The sequence below is a fragment of the Girardinichthys multiradiatus genome, chromosome 12 (assembly GCF_021462225.1).
Source record: "Girardinichthys multiradiatus isolate DD_20200921_A chromosome 12, DD_fGirMul_XY1, whole genome shotgun sequence".
NCBI lineage: Eukaryota > Metazoa > Chordata > Actinopteri > Cyprinodontiformes > Goodeidae > Girardinichthys > Girardinichthys multiradiatus.
The window spans coordinates 10015266-10030584 of NC_061805.1; the positions used below are offsets into that span (position 1 = coordinate 10015266).

The window sequence follows — 15319 nt, forward strand, 5'->3', positions numbered from 1 at the left end:
TCTTCTGGGCCAGGCTAAGGTTGAAGAGGTGCTGCAGAATCCCACAGAGCTGCTCTGCACAGGCCTTCAGGACTCTAGGGCTGACATGATCTGGACCTGCAGCCTTATTCCTATTCAGTCTCTCCAGTTGTCTCTTCACCTGACTTCTTGAGACACACAGGTGGAATGGGGAAGCAAAGGAAGTATCAGCATCTTCTGATATGGTTGAAGGCAAACATGTAGAAGCAGAAGGGTCTAGGGCTGAGGTGGAAGAGAAAAAATGTGAGGTGTTACTGGACAGCTGTGGGTCCTGTGGGTCAAAGGAAGGTGGAATGTCTATTTGGCTGTGAGCAGGAGAGGAGGATGCGAAGCCTGTTTCTGAACTAAACCTATTGAAGAATGTGTTCAGTTCATTGGCTCTGTCCAGACCTCCATCGGTCTGATCATCCTTCTGCTTGAAGCCTGTGATCTTCTTCATCCCTGTCCACACATCTCTGATATTGTTTTGCTAGAGCTTGCTCTCCAGCTTCTTCTTGTACACCGCCTTGCTGTCTCTTATTTTGACTTTAAGTTGCTTCTGTATTCTCCTCAATAATTCTCTGTCTCCCTCTCTGAAGGCTCTTTGTTTCTTGTTAAGCAGGTTCTTCAGGTCACTGGTGATCCAAGGTTTGTTATTGGGGACGCATCTCACGGTTCTGGTGGGGATGGTGTTATCCACACAGAAGTTTATATAGTCAGTTACACACTCAGTCATGGCATTGATGTCCTCTCCATGTGGCTGGCACAGTGCGTCCCAGTCTGTAGCCTCAAAGCAACCTTGCAGAGCTTCTTCAGCTTCATGTGACCATTTTCTCACAGTCCTCTTTATTACAGGTGGCCTCTGAACAAGGGGCTTATATTTCAAGCAGAGAAAAACAAGACTGTGATCTGATTTGCCTAGAGGAGGTCTTGCTGTAGAGATGTATGAGTCCTTGACATTTGCATAAAACAAATCCAATGTTTTGTTTTCTCTGGTAGAGCAGCTGACAAACTGTTGAAACGTTGGAAGTGTAGCAGAGAGTGAAGCATGGTTAAAATCACCAGAAATTGCCACAAAAGCATTGGGGTTTTGTGTCTGTAGCTTAACAACAACTGAGCTGATGGCATCACATGCAGTGTGGGCAACAGCGGAAGGTGGAACGTAAACTGTTGCCAAAATAACACTGGTGAACTCTCTGGGTAAATAATATGGACGAAAACTTACTGCCAACAGTTCAATATCTGGACTGCAGAGATGACACTTCACAGTTACATGTCCTGGATTACACCATCTGTTGTTCACAAGTACTGCCAGTCCACCTCCTTTACATTTGCCGCTCCTCTTTAAATCTCTGTCTGCTCGTATGGTTAAAAAGCCCGGCAGAGAGACGCTGGAGTCGGGGATATGATCCTGCAGCCATGTCTCAGTAAAACACATAATACTGCATGCCCGGTACTCTGGCTGGGTCCTTTGTAGGGCTTGGAGTTCATCCAACTTGTTTCCCAACGATCTCACATTGCCCATCATAATTGACGGAAGAGATGGTTTGAACTTCCTCCTTCTCTCTCTTCTCTTAGCTCCTGCTCTGCATCCACGGCGTCTCCTTTTCAACTCATCAGGGATTTGGGGTTGTAGTTGAAATATTATTTGAGCTTTTGAGATATTAATCAGCTGCTCCCAATTGTAAGAAACAACCCCATTGCCATGACAATGCATCATAACAAATGTCCAAAAATAAAAAGTATTAAGAAAAATCCTCCAAGGTGCACAGCATCCGACACCGGAGTGGACAGTCGTCCAAAAAAAATCAACTGTATCCACCACAAGAGGAATAGTTCCCAAAAAAGAATAAATCAGAATCAAAAGTAACGGAGCTACACCAACCTGCTGCCACCTTGAGCGGCACAATTCTAGAATTCATCTTCTGATGGTTATTTCTAGCAGGATAATGCTATCATGTCAATATGGACCAAACTCTCTGAGGAATGTTTCCAGTACCTTGTTTAATCCATGCCACGAAGGATTAAGGTAGTTCTGAAGGCAAAAGGTGGTTCAACCCGGTACTAGCAAGGTGTTCCTAATAAAATGGCTGGTGAGTGTATGTATACATACACATATAAGGCTGTGTTCTTTCATCTATATCTTAAACAAAGACTGTGGAGACAAGGTGCTGTCAGAGCAAGCTAGACATTAAGGGAGCCAAGTCAAAATAATTAATTATATGTCCTAGACAAGATTTTAAGGTAAAGTCAGTTTCACTTGATGGCCACCTGTTGAAACTGTGGCAAATTTTAAATACCTATGCATATTTCTGGATAGTCAGCTCAGCTTTGCTGAAAATACTGACTATATTTTTAAGAAATGCTCACAGAGACTCTGTCTTTTAAGAAAACTGAATGGTCTTGGGGTCAGACATCAAACCTTAGAGCTTGTGTACATAATGGTTGTTGAGACTGTTTTAACTTTTCATCTCCCTGCATGGTAGGGTCATTTGAGCTGTAGACTAAAAAACAAACTTCTTAGAATAGTTTCAACGGCAGGCAAAACAGTGGGCAAACCACAGGAAGCTCTGTCTCAACCTTTTGGGAATGGAAAGACAGCAAGAAATATTTTAGCAGATAGTAGCCAATTTCAACCTTTGAGCTCAAAAAAGCATATAGGGTCCCAATGGCAACAAAAAACATTTATAAGAGGTCAATCATCCCTAGTGCAATAAAATGATGAGCTCTACAATGCATCTGGAAAATATTCACAGCGCTGCACTTTTTTAACATTTAGTAATGTTACAGCTTTATTCTAAGTGGTACCAAATTAATCTCTTTCCTCAAAAGTTTACACACAATACCTAATTATGATAATGTAAAAGAGGTTTTAGATTGTTGCAAATTTATTACAAACAGAAAACTAAGAAATCACAACTTGGTAAGCATTCACAGCCTTTGCTATGAAACACAAAATTGAGCTCAGTTACATACTGTTTTAACTGATCATCCTTAAGATGTTTCTACAGCTGAAATGGTGATAGAAGATAAGCAGTAAAAATCCATCATGGGCAAGACAAGGAAGGAATAATGTGTGGACATGAACCTGGTCAATAACAAGGGCAGGGAAAGACTGCTGGATATCTATGGCACAAGGGTGATGACAATGTGGCAGAAACTAGGAAGAGTTGTGCACAAGTGAGACAGGAAGACAATTAGGCATGGCTCAGGTGGACTGAATAAGGCTGCTTAGAGAGAGAGACTTGGCAGAAACAACATGGTGACATGAAAACATAAAACGTCCAAAGTATTTAAAAATGTAATCATCACAGTAAAGTCACTACTGTTTATTGCACTTTGGCTGAAGCACTGGAGTGTGGGCTATGTTACTGTAAGAGCTCCTGACTGTGCACTTTGCGTTAAGAATATTATTATGAAAGGTTACTATACTGACATATGAAGTACCTCAGCCTTTCTCTGCGTGCAACTGTGTGGAAAGTGTTGTTTGCCTTTGAGCGGCAATCGTACTTCACCTGAGGTCAATGTGAATTTATTTTAATCTCAATGTGCCGCCACGTTAGCACAGTGCCCCATGCTCTACAATAACAGCTGTTCCACATACAAAAACATGTCAGGAGACTGTGCTCACATTGCCAATTTCAATTGAATACAACCTAAACATTTTTGTTTGTAATTATTGCTTGACTAATTTAAAGTATTTAAAGCTGATTTGTATGTTTTATGTGTTTATATTTAAAAAAAAAGAAAAAACAAGATATGTGTATTTTTCTAACAGACATGTTTTCTTTTCTCTCTTTGTTTCCTATAGGTTGGCCTTTCTCCAACACAGTGTGTAAGATGAGTGGATTTGTGCAGGGCGTGTCTGTGTCAGCCTCAGTCTTCACCCTGGTAGCGATTGCCATTGAAAGGTAAGTCTGTGAGGTGGCTGGAGTCCAATATATTGTACAATAGGGAGTACAATATAAATAAACTAGAATGATTAAAAGGAACTGAGAAAGTAGCCAGATCCTGTATGTTAAGCTACAAGTACAAAATAAAGGATTGTCTAACCTCATCTGTCTTAAGATCAAGCTGGTGTATACTCCAGTTGTAGGAGTTGTATGTTGAGATAGTTCCACTTGTCTCTCCTCAGTCCGCCAGAGATGAAATGGAATTGAAGTTTGACAACACAGGTTTTGTTGAAAAGCTCAAAACACCTCTTTTAACTGTATTTTATTTTCTTCATATAGAGGAAGGACAATAAGTCTCTCATTAGGGGGGAGGTGAGAAGTGAATGCAACCACATTTCTGTCTCTGGAAGAAAAACTGTCAAATTGCTCTGAAACACCAAATAGTGAGATCAGAGGGCTGGGACCTATCGCTATTGACATTGTTTCATAAAAGGAAGACCAAAATGTGCTCGGCTTTGGGCAGAAGAAAAACGTGTATGTGATTGGTAGGGAAAAGGGAACACCTGCTACAAGCAATACATATGTTTAAAAGTTTTGTTAGTCTGACCTTAGTAAAGTGAATCCTGTGCAGAACTCTACACTGCATGAATGACAGACTAGCAGAAGGGGAAGCTTCGTTAACCTTTTCTAGGACCTTTTGCCACCATTTGTCTTAAAAATTTGTGTTTATTTATTTTTCCCAAATCTCTTCAAGTCTTGAAGACAGTACTGATGATATTAACTTCACTGTCTGTCCCTTTTGTACAGCATTTTGGACCTGCACTGTGTGTGCTTGTTTCAAATAACATGCATACCAAATTTCCTAAAATGTTGGGTAAAGAATTTGGTCCATGAACGCTCCTCTGGGCCATGGCCAGCCCAGTCTACCAAGTACGTCCCCGTCCCCGTCCCCAATGACGTGAATCCAGAATCCGATGAACACTACAGGCAAGACCTCCATCAGTTATCCTGGGTGGAGGGGGTGAGGAATGTGGTGGAGCCAGCGGGGATGTAACAGGAGGCCTGAGGTGAGAGACATGGAAGACCAGGTGAACTCTCGCCCAAAATAGGTAGCGAGGCCATTGGGACGGTTGAGAAGAAGCAAAGCATCTTAAAAAGCGACCCAGTTGTTGGTTGGCTCATTCAGTTTGACCATTGGTGTGCATCCGCAGACTGGCCGGGACGTCTCCCAGCCTTTCCTCTGGCCCCAATTAGACGACAAAAAGCCTTCCAGAACCTTGCGGTAAATTGGGGTCCTCTGTCTGACACAATCTCTTTGGGGAAACCACGCAATTGCACAACATGCTCAGGGGGAGTTATGCAGACTGTTTGACTGAAGGGAGGCCCTGAAAAGCCTCCCTGTAAAGGTGGACTGTATTAGAGAACCAGTCCACAATGGTGAGAACGGTGTCGAGACGATTCAACAATGGAAGACCGGTGACAAGTTGAGCCCAACATGGGGCCAGGGGCACCTAGGGACAGGAAGGGGTTGAAAGTCCCCCGCAGGAGGCTGGGTAGAGGATTTGGCTCAAGAGTAAACGTCACAAGTCGAAGCAAACTCATGTACATCATGACTCATTGAGGGCCACCAGAGAGCACAGTTGAGGAGGCGAAGGGTCCTACCCGGGCCAGAATGAACAGAGTACGAGGAGGAATGGGCCCAGATCAAGGCCTCCAAAATAATATAATCATAGTCAGTTGGTCATATCATTCTAAAGTTATTTGTCTGTCTAAGGAAGGCCGGCTTATTGCGTTAAGTCTTTAACTTTCTAAGTTAAATCATTCTAAAATACATAAGGAATATTTACTTTGGCACAGCCGGCGCACAGACTACCAGTGCGGCTAACAGCTGACATGGCTTACAGCTGCTGACCCAAAGCAACCGGCGTAAGCGGCCAAAATGGGGCCAAAAAGGATGTATCCAGCAGAGGAAGTGGAAGAAATGAAAGAATCGCAGGTCTACAACACTCGCTTTAATGGACACCGTTGAAGAAATTACAAATAGCATTGATAAAAAAATATAATACTCTTGGGCAGTTTATAGATTTAAAAAAAGCACTCGTACTCATCGTCTTCCGCTTATCCGGGTCGCGGGGGCAGCAGATTCAGCAGAGACACCCAGACGTCCCTCTCCCCAGACACCTCTTCCAGCTCCTCCGGGGGGAGCCCAAGGAGTTCCCAGGCCAGCCGAAAGACATAGTCCCTCCAGCGTGTCCTAGGCCATCCCCTGGGCCTCCTCCCAGTGGGACGTGCCTGGAACATCTCCCGAGGAAGGCGTCCAGGTGGCATCCGGTATAGATGCCCGAGCCACCTCAACTGGCTCCTCTCGATGTGGAGGAGCAGCGGCTCTACTCCGAGCCCCTCCCGGATGGGAGCCACCCTACGGAGGAAGCTCATTTCAGCCGCTTGTATCCGGGATCTCGTTCTTTCGGTCACGACCCAAAGTTCGTGGCCATAGGTGAGGGTAGGAATGTAGACCGACCGGTAAATTGAGAGCTTTGCTTTTCGGCTCAGCTCTCTCTTCACCACAACGGACCGGCACACTGCCCCCATTACTGCGGCAGCCGCACCGATCCGTCTGTCGATCTCCCGCTCCATTCTTCCCTCACTCGTGAACAAGACCCCGAGATACTTAAACTCCTCCACTTGAGGCAGGAACCCCTCCAAGAGGACAAGCCACCCTTTTCCGGTCGAGTACCATGACCTTTGACTTGGAGGAGCTGATCTTCATCCCAGCCGCTTCACACTTGGCTGTGAACCGCCACAGCGCATGCTGTAGGTCTTGGCTAGAGGGGGCCAGCAGGACCATGTCATCTGCAAAAAGAAGAGACGAAATCCACTGGTCCCCATACCAGATCCCCTCCGGCCCTTGGCTGCATCCAGAAATCCTGTCCATAAAAGTTATGAACAGGACCGGTGACAAAGGGCAGCCCTGCCGGAGTCCAACATGCACCGGGAACAGGTCCGACTTAGTGCCGGCAATGCGGACCAAACTCCTGCTCCGCTCGTACAGGGACCGGATGGCCCCTAATAAAGGGCCCCTGATTCCATACTCCTGGAGCACCCCCCACAGGGCATCACGAGGGACACAGTTGAATGCCTTCTCCAGGTCCACAAAACACATGTGAACCGGTTGGGCAAACTCCCATGAACCCTCGAGTACCCTGTAGAGGGCATAGAGCTGGTCCAGTGTTCCACGGCCGGGACGAAAACCACACTGCTCCTCCTGAAGCCAGGGTTCGACTATCGGCCGGATTCTCCTCTCCAATACCCTGGCGTAGGCCTTACCAGGTAGGCTGAGGAGTATGATCCCCCTGTAGTTGGAACACACCCTCCGATCCCCCTTCTTATGAAGGGGGACCACCACCCGAGTCTGCCAGTCCAGAGGCACTGTCCCTGACCATCACGCAATGTTGAAGAGGCGTGTCAACCATGAAAGCCCCACAACATCCAGAGATTTGAGGTACTCAGGGCGGATCTCATCCACCCCCGAAGCCTTGCCACCGCAGAGCTTTTTAACCACCTCGGTGACTTCAGCCTGGGTGATGAAGGAGTCCAACCCCGAGTCCGTAGCCTGTGTTTCCACCAGGGAATGCGTGATGGCAGGATTGAGGAGATCCTCAAAGTACTCCTTCCACCGCCCGGTAATGTCCTCAGTCGAGGTCAGCAGCCTCCCACCCCCATTATACACAGAGTTGGCGAAGCACTGCTTCCCCCTCCTGAGGCGCCGGACGGTTTGCCAGAATCACTTCGAGGCTAACCGATAGTCCTTCTCCATGGCCTCACCGAACTCCTCCCAGGCCCGGGTTTTTGCATGCTTGGCCTCACGGTACCCGTCAGACGTCTCAGGAGTCCCACAAGCCAACCACAGCCGATAGGAATCCTTCTTCAGCTTAACAGCATCCCTTACTGCCGGTGTCCACCACCAGGTTCTGGGATTCTCGCCACGACAGGCACTGCAGACCTTACCACCGAAGTTATGGGCAGCAGCATCAACAATAGATGCGGAGAACATGGTCCACTCGGACTCTATGTCTCCAACATCCCCCGGGATCTGGTCAAAGCTCTCCCGGAGGTGGGAGTTGAATACATCCCTGGCCGAGGGCTCCGTCAGGCGTTCCCAGCAGACCCTCACTATGTGCTTGGGCCTGCCAAGTCTGTCCGGCTTTATCCTCCTCCAGCGGATCCAACTCACCACCAGGTGGTGATCAGTGGACAGCTCAGCCCCTCTCTTCACCCAAGTGTCCAAAACATGCAGCCGAAGGTCTGATGATACGACAACAAAGTCGATCATTGACCTCCTGCCTAGGGTGCCCTGGTGCCAAGTGCACTGATGGACACCCTTATGTTTGAACATGGTGTTCATTATGGACAATCCGTGACTAGCACAGAAGTCCAATAACAAAACACCACTTGGATTCAGATCGGGGAGGCCATTCCTCCCGATCACGCCTCTCCAGGTGTCACTGTCGTTTCCCACGTGGGCATTGAAGTCCACCAGCAGAATAATGGAGTCCCCGGGAAGGGCATTATCCAGCACCCCCGACAGGGACACCAAGAAGGCCAGGTACTCCGCACTACCGTTTGGCCCATAGGCCGAGACCACAGTCAGAGACCTATCCCCAACCCGAAGGCGCAGGGATGCGACCCTCTCATCCACTGGGGTAAACCCCAACACGAGACGGCTGAGCTGGGGGGCAACAAGCAAACCCACACCAACCCGCCGCCTCTCCCCGTTGGCCACTCCAGAGTCCAACCCCTCTCAAGGAGATGGGTTCCATAGCCCACGCTGTGCGTGGAGGCGAGCCAGACTATTTCTAGTCGATATCTCTCGACCTTCCGCACCAGCTCAGGCTCCTGAGCTTCTGCTCAGCCTACAAAAAAAGCATTTAATATAATAAATCATAACATGTTAATAGAAAAAATGGAAAGATAAAGATTAAGGGGTATTGCATTACAATGGATAAGAAATTATTTACAAAATAGGAAACAGTTTGTAAGACTTAGACATTTTTGTTCTTCATAAGTGGATATTGTCTGTGGCATACCCCAGGGGAAAGTAGTGGGCCCAAAACTATTTATTTTATATATGACCTGTGCAATGTCTCTAAAGTCTTTAAAGCAGTGTTGTTTGCTGATTATACAAATTTGTTTTGCGTGAGTCAAAGCCTAAAGTAATTAATAGACGACATAGGAATAGAAATGAATAAATGAACATGGTGGTTCACTCAAAACAAATTATCATTAAATTTGAATATAACAAAAATAATCTTTTTTGGAAACTCTAAAGAGGCAGATGAAGTAAAATTTGAAGGTGCTGATATTAAAAGAGTAAAAGAAAATACATTTCTTGGAGTCATAATTGATGAAAAACTATATTGAAAAAGTTATATAAAACACATACAAAATAAAGTATCTAAAAGCTTGGCGATTTTATACAAAGCCAAGTATTTATTGGATCAAAAATTACTACATACAATATACTGGTCATTAATTTTATCATCTTGCAAGAAAGGACAATAAGAATCATTAATAATGCTGGATATTGAGGTCACACTTACCCACTTTTCATTCAATCAAAAGTTCATGATTTTGTGGACTTTCAAACACTGCAGATTCTATTCAAGGCCAGAAACAAACAATTACCTGCAAATATTTAAAGACAGTTTATTGAAAGGGAAACACAAACATAATCTAAGAGGATTGTGTTGTTTTCATTAAAAAGCGTTGGTGTTACTGTAAGTGGAGTAAAGAAATGGAATTACTTGAATCAAGAACTAAAACAATAACACGATACACCAGTTCAACAAGAGATACAAAAAAATTATTTTTGCAAAATATTTCATTGATAACATTTAAAAAAACTAATATAAGCACTTTTTTTTATTGCAGCTTTAGAAGGAAGCAGATATTTGAGTTTTGAGGACAGAGCTGGGACTATACAAGATATTTACTTCTACCCATCCCTATTCGGATATGTTTTTTTGTTAATTTTGTGCATTGGAGCAATGGATAAATGCATGTTATTAATATCAGAATAAACTAAAATAACACTAAAACTTTTAAGCAATCCCTTCTCCCATGTTAGCATGTTGTGACAGTAGAAACCTTTAGCAAAACTTGACTCAATTTGACCCGCAATCTGGAACAACTGACTAGGGCATGAGAAAACTAAAAAAAGACAAAACACAGAAACACTTGTCCAGGTGTACTTTCTACAAAAAAGAAGGTACACAGAAATAACTTTAACAAAAGCTCCCTCCATGGCCTTTTCTGTGAAATAGACACTGTTAAACACAGAGTTACTGGGCTAAGTATACCTTTGTTGGTTTTAAAAATGGATAAAAAGGGCATAAGGATGCTATAAAACTACAAAATAGGAGGTTTTTCTGCTGTGCAATATGAATGTGAAAAACCGAGAGTTAAAGAACCATACTTCTCAGCCAGTGTTTCAAGGATGGGGAAAATGTTCATCATTAGAAGGAGCTGACTCATTTCTAATAACAAATCCTTGCCACAGTCAGGTTTTTGTAAGACATTATGAGATTAATAATTTAGTCATTTACTAAAATACTTTTTAATGAGGAGGATTTTATGTTGAATAAACCTGTTACAACCCAGCTCAGCCAGGAAAAAGGGAAAGTTACTTTAAACCAGATGTAGGTAGTTTTTAAAATAAAAAGCAATTTATTGTTCCGTCAGTTTCAGGTGTTGAACAAAGGAGAACAAAAGGAGGGTACTAGAACTCGTACAAACCATCAGTTGAGGTTTACAAACATCTCTAATAAATAAAAAAACATCAGGTGAAACAAGGACGGTCTCTAATAGAACAAAGTCTAAGATGGAGTTTACCTAAGACTCAATTTCCAAAAGAATGATTAACCAAAAGGACTGAAATAAAAGCCAAGGGCAAACATTTTCATTAGACACCCAACAAAGAGGCAAGATGCTCAGATTAAATCACAGTCACGCTTGGTGAAAGGTGAGCTGAGTTTAAATAGAAGGGCTTCTTCTGTGATTGGAGGAGCCGGAGATGACCAGTCCAATCAGGTTCCAGAAGGATGTTTCCTCAGGAGGAGTTAGGAAAAATCAGCCAATCACAGACATGTAACTACATAGGTGGGCCAGAAAATCCTCAACCTGCAACCGCACAGTCTTATGCAAATGAAATGGCCTCAGGCTGTAACAGAACCACATTTAATTGTTTAATTTCTTTGTTCACATAAAACAGAGAAAATTATTTTTGTCATGTTTTTCTTATTTGCCCATTTTGACATGGTTTTTAGAGCTAGTGGTTTATCAGTCGACATAAATTAGACACTCAGCTCACTCAGTGTCATCAAGTGTTGCTCTAACTCTTTTAAAAAATATCTATTGTTAGGTGCTCAAAAGCCATGCAAAGAAATGAGTTGGGAAAATCTTCTAAAGTGCTGAAATGGGATTCAGCCTTTTTCTTTTCTAAACAAATAGGTTGGTGCCAAACTACCAAAATGAATCATCAAAATGAAGATATTCTTAATGTGAATACAACTCTACATGGTTGTAGGAAAACATTGTGATAACATTCAAGTATTCTAGGCCTAGACTGTGCTGACAGTGTATGAGATCAATATTGGTCTCCGAAGCCATCAAAAACCATTCTTATTCATGACCTCCTACATCCACCAAAGCAATAAATTAGCTCTGTGCAGAAATTTCAAGTACAAATGCATAAAGTAACAATTTCCTTCATCCATACTTTGGAGAAACACATACTGTATTCTCAATATTTTTACCCCCTCTCTGTCAGAGATCTAAGCTGATCCATTTTCTCTGCTAAGGACCTTAGATTTCCCTTGATGATCGAAGGAAGATAAAGCTCATGATTGATTGCTCCACCTCGGTCTTCACACAACACTCACTCATCATGTCTGTACTTCAATTTAACTGGGATTAAGAGCTGAAGTCAAGGAAGGTTTGGGACTTAAGTGACTTGAAGATAGTGCTTCTAAATGTTAACAAGTCCCCTGTTACTGCCATGGTTAACCATCATAACATATGTTAAACCACCTTTAATGCCTGGTTCACACAGCGAGATTTCAAAATTGTCGATTGATTTTCAAAACCTGAGAGACACCACATATGACGATATAAAATCATAGGTATAACAGGTTTGGTCCTACAGTGTTTGGTGTACAGATGCACAGCAAGCACAACACACACACACGAACAGATTTCACTCACGAACATTCAGATGTCAGATGGAAAATCTCGCAAACCCTCTTATATTATCTTATAACGTCATATTCTACGGGCTCCATGCTAGTTTGTCCTCGGGGAAAACACCACACGGTATGATATTGGGCCGAAACAATCTAACATGATAAATATCCCGGATTTAAGGTCAGAGCAGTCCCGACATCCTTCCGACCAGACTAGATCACTGTTAACACACCACACCCAGCAGGAATATCTCACAGGATTATCTTAAGAGCCATCACTATAATAGGGGCATGTCAGAAAGGGAAGATCAGATCATAAATTGGCATAAAAATCCTGTCGTGTGAACCAGGCATAAGCCAATAAAAGTCAAACAGCAAAAATCCTTATTTCAAGTGAAAAAGACATAAAAGAGAAAACATTGCAAATGTAATTGTAAAATTCTGACACTAATGAGGAGGAGTCATCCAATGACCATATTTTAACCAAAAGAGTTAGAGAAATCTGATGAAAAATAACAAAATTATAGCAAACTGTGTAGGAAGGCCACAATAACCAGAAGTAACACAGATGTCACAAACTTCAGTCCTAAAAACTGGGTAACTGCAACTTTTAGATGTGTTTCTCCTTCATCACACCTGACTCAAATAGTGACCTTATTCGCAGAACTCTGTAGAGCTCAACTACTTTCTAAGGAAGCAATTCTGCCATTTAATTCTGGTGTATAGAACCTCCTACACAAATAAAACTTTCCTGGACTGGGGTTTTAGACCTCTGCTTGAACAAATTATTTACCAACATTTTAGATGCATTTTGGATAACTCTCCAACTTTTCTGAAAATGGGTTTATGCCGATAGGGACACGATGACAGTCCGGATATATCTGTAATATTGTCTTTGATACGCAGCATAACACCACCATTTTATGAGATATAATATAGACAACACTAACAGTATGAGCCTATATTTAAATGTCCAGCTTTTTTTCTCTTAATATTTAAGATTATGTGTCCACACTAATTAGTTGCAATGCTCTTCTCTTCCTTTCCACTATAGGTTCCGTTGTATTGTGTACCCTCTCCAGCCCAAGCTGACTCTGCTTGTTGCCAAGGTAGCCATTGTGTCAATCTGGGTGCTAGCAGTGGCAATTACATGTCCTGCTGCAATAGTACTGACTGTGGGAAAGGTTCCTTTACATTACATGGTCTACAACAATGAATTTAATCACACGTTGCCTCTTTACACCTGCTATGAAAACTTTGCCAATCCCCACATGAGAAAGGTCTACACAGCAGTTCTTTTTGCCCACATCTATCTGGTTCCCCTCACTGTCATCACGCTGATGTATGTAAGCATTGGTGTCAAACTGTGCTCCTCTGCAGTTGTGAACAGAGAACCAGAGGCGGGAGGCAGAAGACATGCTCAGCAAGTAATATCCCAGAAAAAGATCAAGGTAATAAAGATGCTCATTGTGGTGGCTTTGCTTTTCATGATGTCCTGGTTGCCCCTCTGGACCCTCATGATGATGGCAGACTATGCTGGACTGGACAGGGACCAGCTGGACCTTCTCACCAGCTACATCTTCCCCTTTGCCCACTGGCTTGCCTTTTCCAACTCCAGTGTGAATCCCATTGTCTACGGCTACTACAATAAGAACTTCAAAAGGGGCTTTCAGGCAGTGTGCAAGACAAAGCCATTCTGCTGCGTCACCCAGCAGAGGAGCAGAATGCCTCGATGGGGACGGCGAAGAAGATCTGCACAAGCACCATGTGAAGGGACTGAACGAAGGGATGGCAGTAACAACCACAGCAACTTTCTGTTGGGACTAAGAAACCGTGTCCATAATGACAACAAACTGAGTGAAACACCAGAAATAAACAGGTGCTCAACAGTGGGGTGTGTGGTGGTCCACAAAGGTACAAGTCTCTCAGATCAAGGGATAGAAATGGTAGCCATACATAAGAAAAGCAGCAATGGAGAAGGTTCTGAGAAGGTAAGCTCTCTAGGAGTTTCAGTATATCAGGCTTGGGATAACTGAGTAATAACCTTAACAAAATATGAACCAAACAAAGCCATAACAGGTTGTAATGGTAAAGAAAACGATAACTTATGTATCATCGTTATTAGAGGGATTGTTTGTCAAAATCCACCAACTCTGGACCACATCCAGTCTAAACACTTTAAGACCACATTCCAATTGAAGCAGTTACAGCTGAATATTACTGCTTCTTTGCATGCATTGTAAAAAGAAGGGGTGGCATACTCTTATGTGGTTACTGCGTATGTCTGTAAAAAATGCAAGCTTGAATCAAACGGATGGCACCGATTGGGTGGTTGTTATCAAGAAACGGCTCCCATTTTCCAAATCTGTTTTAGTTTGGTTATGAAGAGCTTTTACCTTCAAGAAGAAAAACAGAATCTTCTTCTTCTTCAAGAAGAAAAACAGAATCTTTGAGGCTCCTGTACAAGAGTAATTTTAATGAAAATGTGCACATATCAAACAGTACAGTCTGTCTTCAGCCTGCCTAATAGATGACACAAAATGAGCCTTAAAAGCATTATACAAAGGAATAAAGGGCTTCATCACTCTGCCACTATCTTTTTTATTAAATAATTCCCCCTCCATTCATGTATATTAAAGTTCAGCATCAGTCTAACCTTCACATTATGTAAAAAGGAGCATTTACGTTCTAATTTTTGCTGCTATACCTTCCTTTTTTCTCTAACAGCTGCATCATAGCCATTTTCTTTCAGCTCCTAAGTTAAGGTGTATTTGTGCTCTGTCATGAAAATACGTCAGATACTCATAAAACAACTATCATTCACAAAAAAATGTGCCTTTAAAGAGAATAAAACTACCTATGTTGTAAATGCACAAAAGTCAGTGAAAACTCTACTTTCATACATGAAAGAAGAACTCAAATAAAACCTGTTTCAATGAAAATAAAACAGAACATCCTTGCTGTTCATAAACATTTCCCATAACGTTTGTCCCTTCTTTGAGCCTCCACCTGCTGAGCTGCTCTGACTTAAACAAAGCTTGTATCCCAAATTAGGCAAAAGCTTAGGCTCTGCTTATTCACTTCAAATCATTTAATTAGGAAAAACATTGCTTTAGGTTAAATATATATTGTTCCGCTGTTCTGGTATTTCTCTCCTTTTTGGTGTTTTTCATAGGTAATTTAATGCTA

General features: G+C 42.9%; 1 protein-coding gene across 1 annotated transcript in view; it reads left to right on the forward strand.

The window, feature by feature from the left end:
- npffr1l2 (neuropeptide FF receptor 1 like 2) overlaps positions 1–14190 on the forward strand; it is a 38709-nt gene extending 24519 nt beyond the window's left edge. The window contains exons 2-3 of the mRNA XM_047382338.1: positions 3809–3908; positions 13185–14190. Of these exons, the coding sequence (XP_047238294.1) occupies positions 3809–3908; positions 13185–14166 (1082 nt within the window). The 3' untranslated portion in view covers positions 14167–14190. The remainder of the gene's footprint in view (positions 1–3808; positions 3909–13184) is intronic.
- Positions 14191–15319: the final 1129 nt, after the last annotated feature.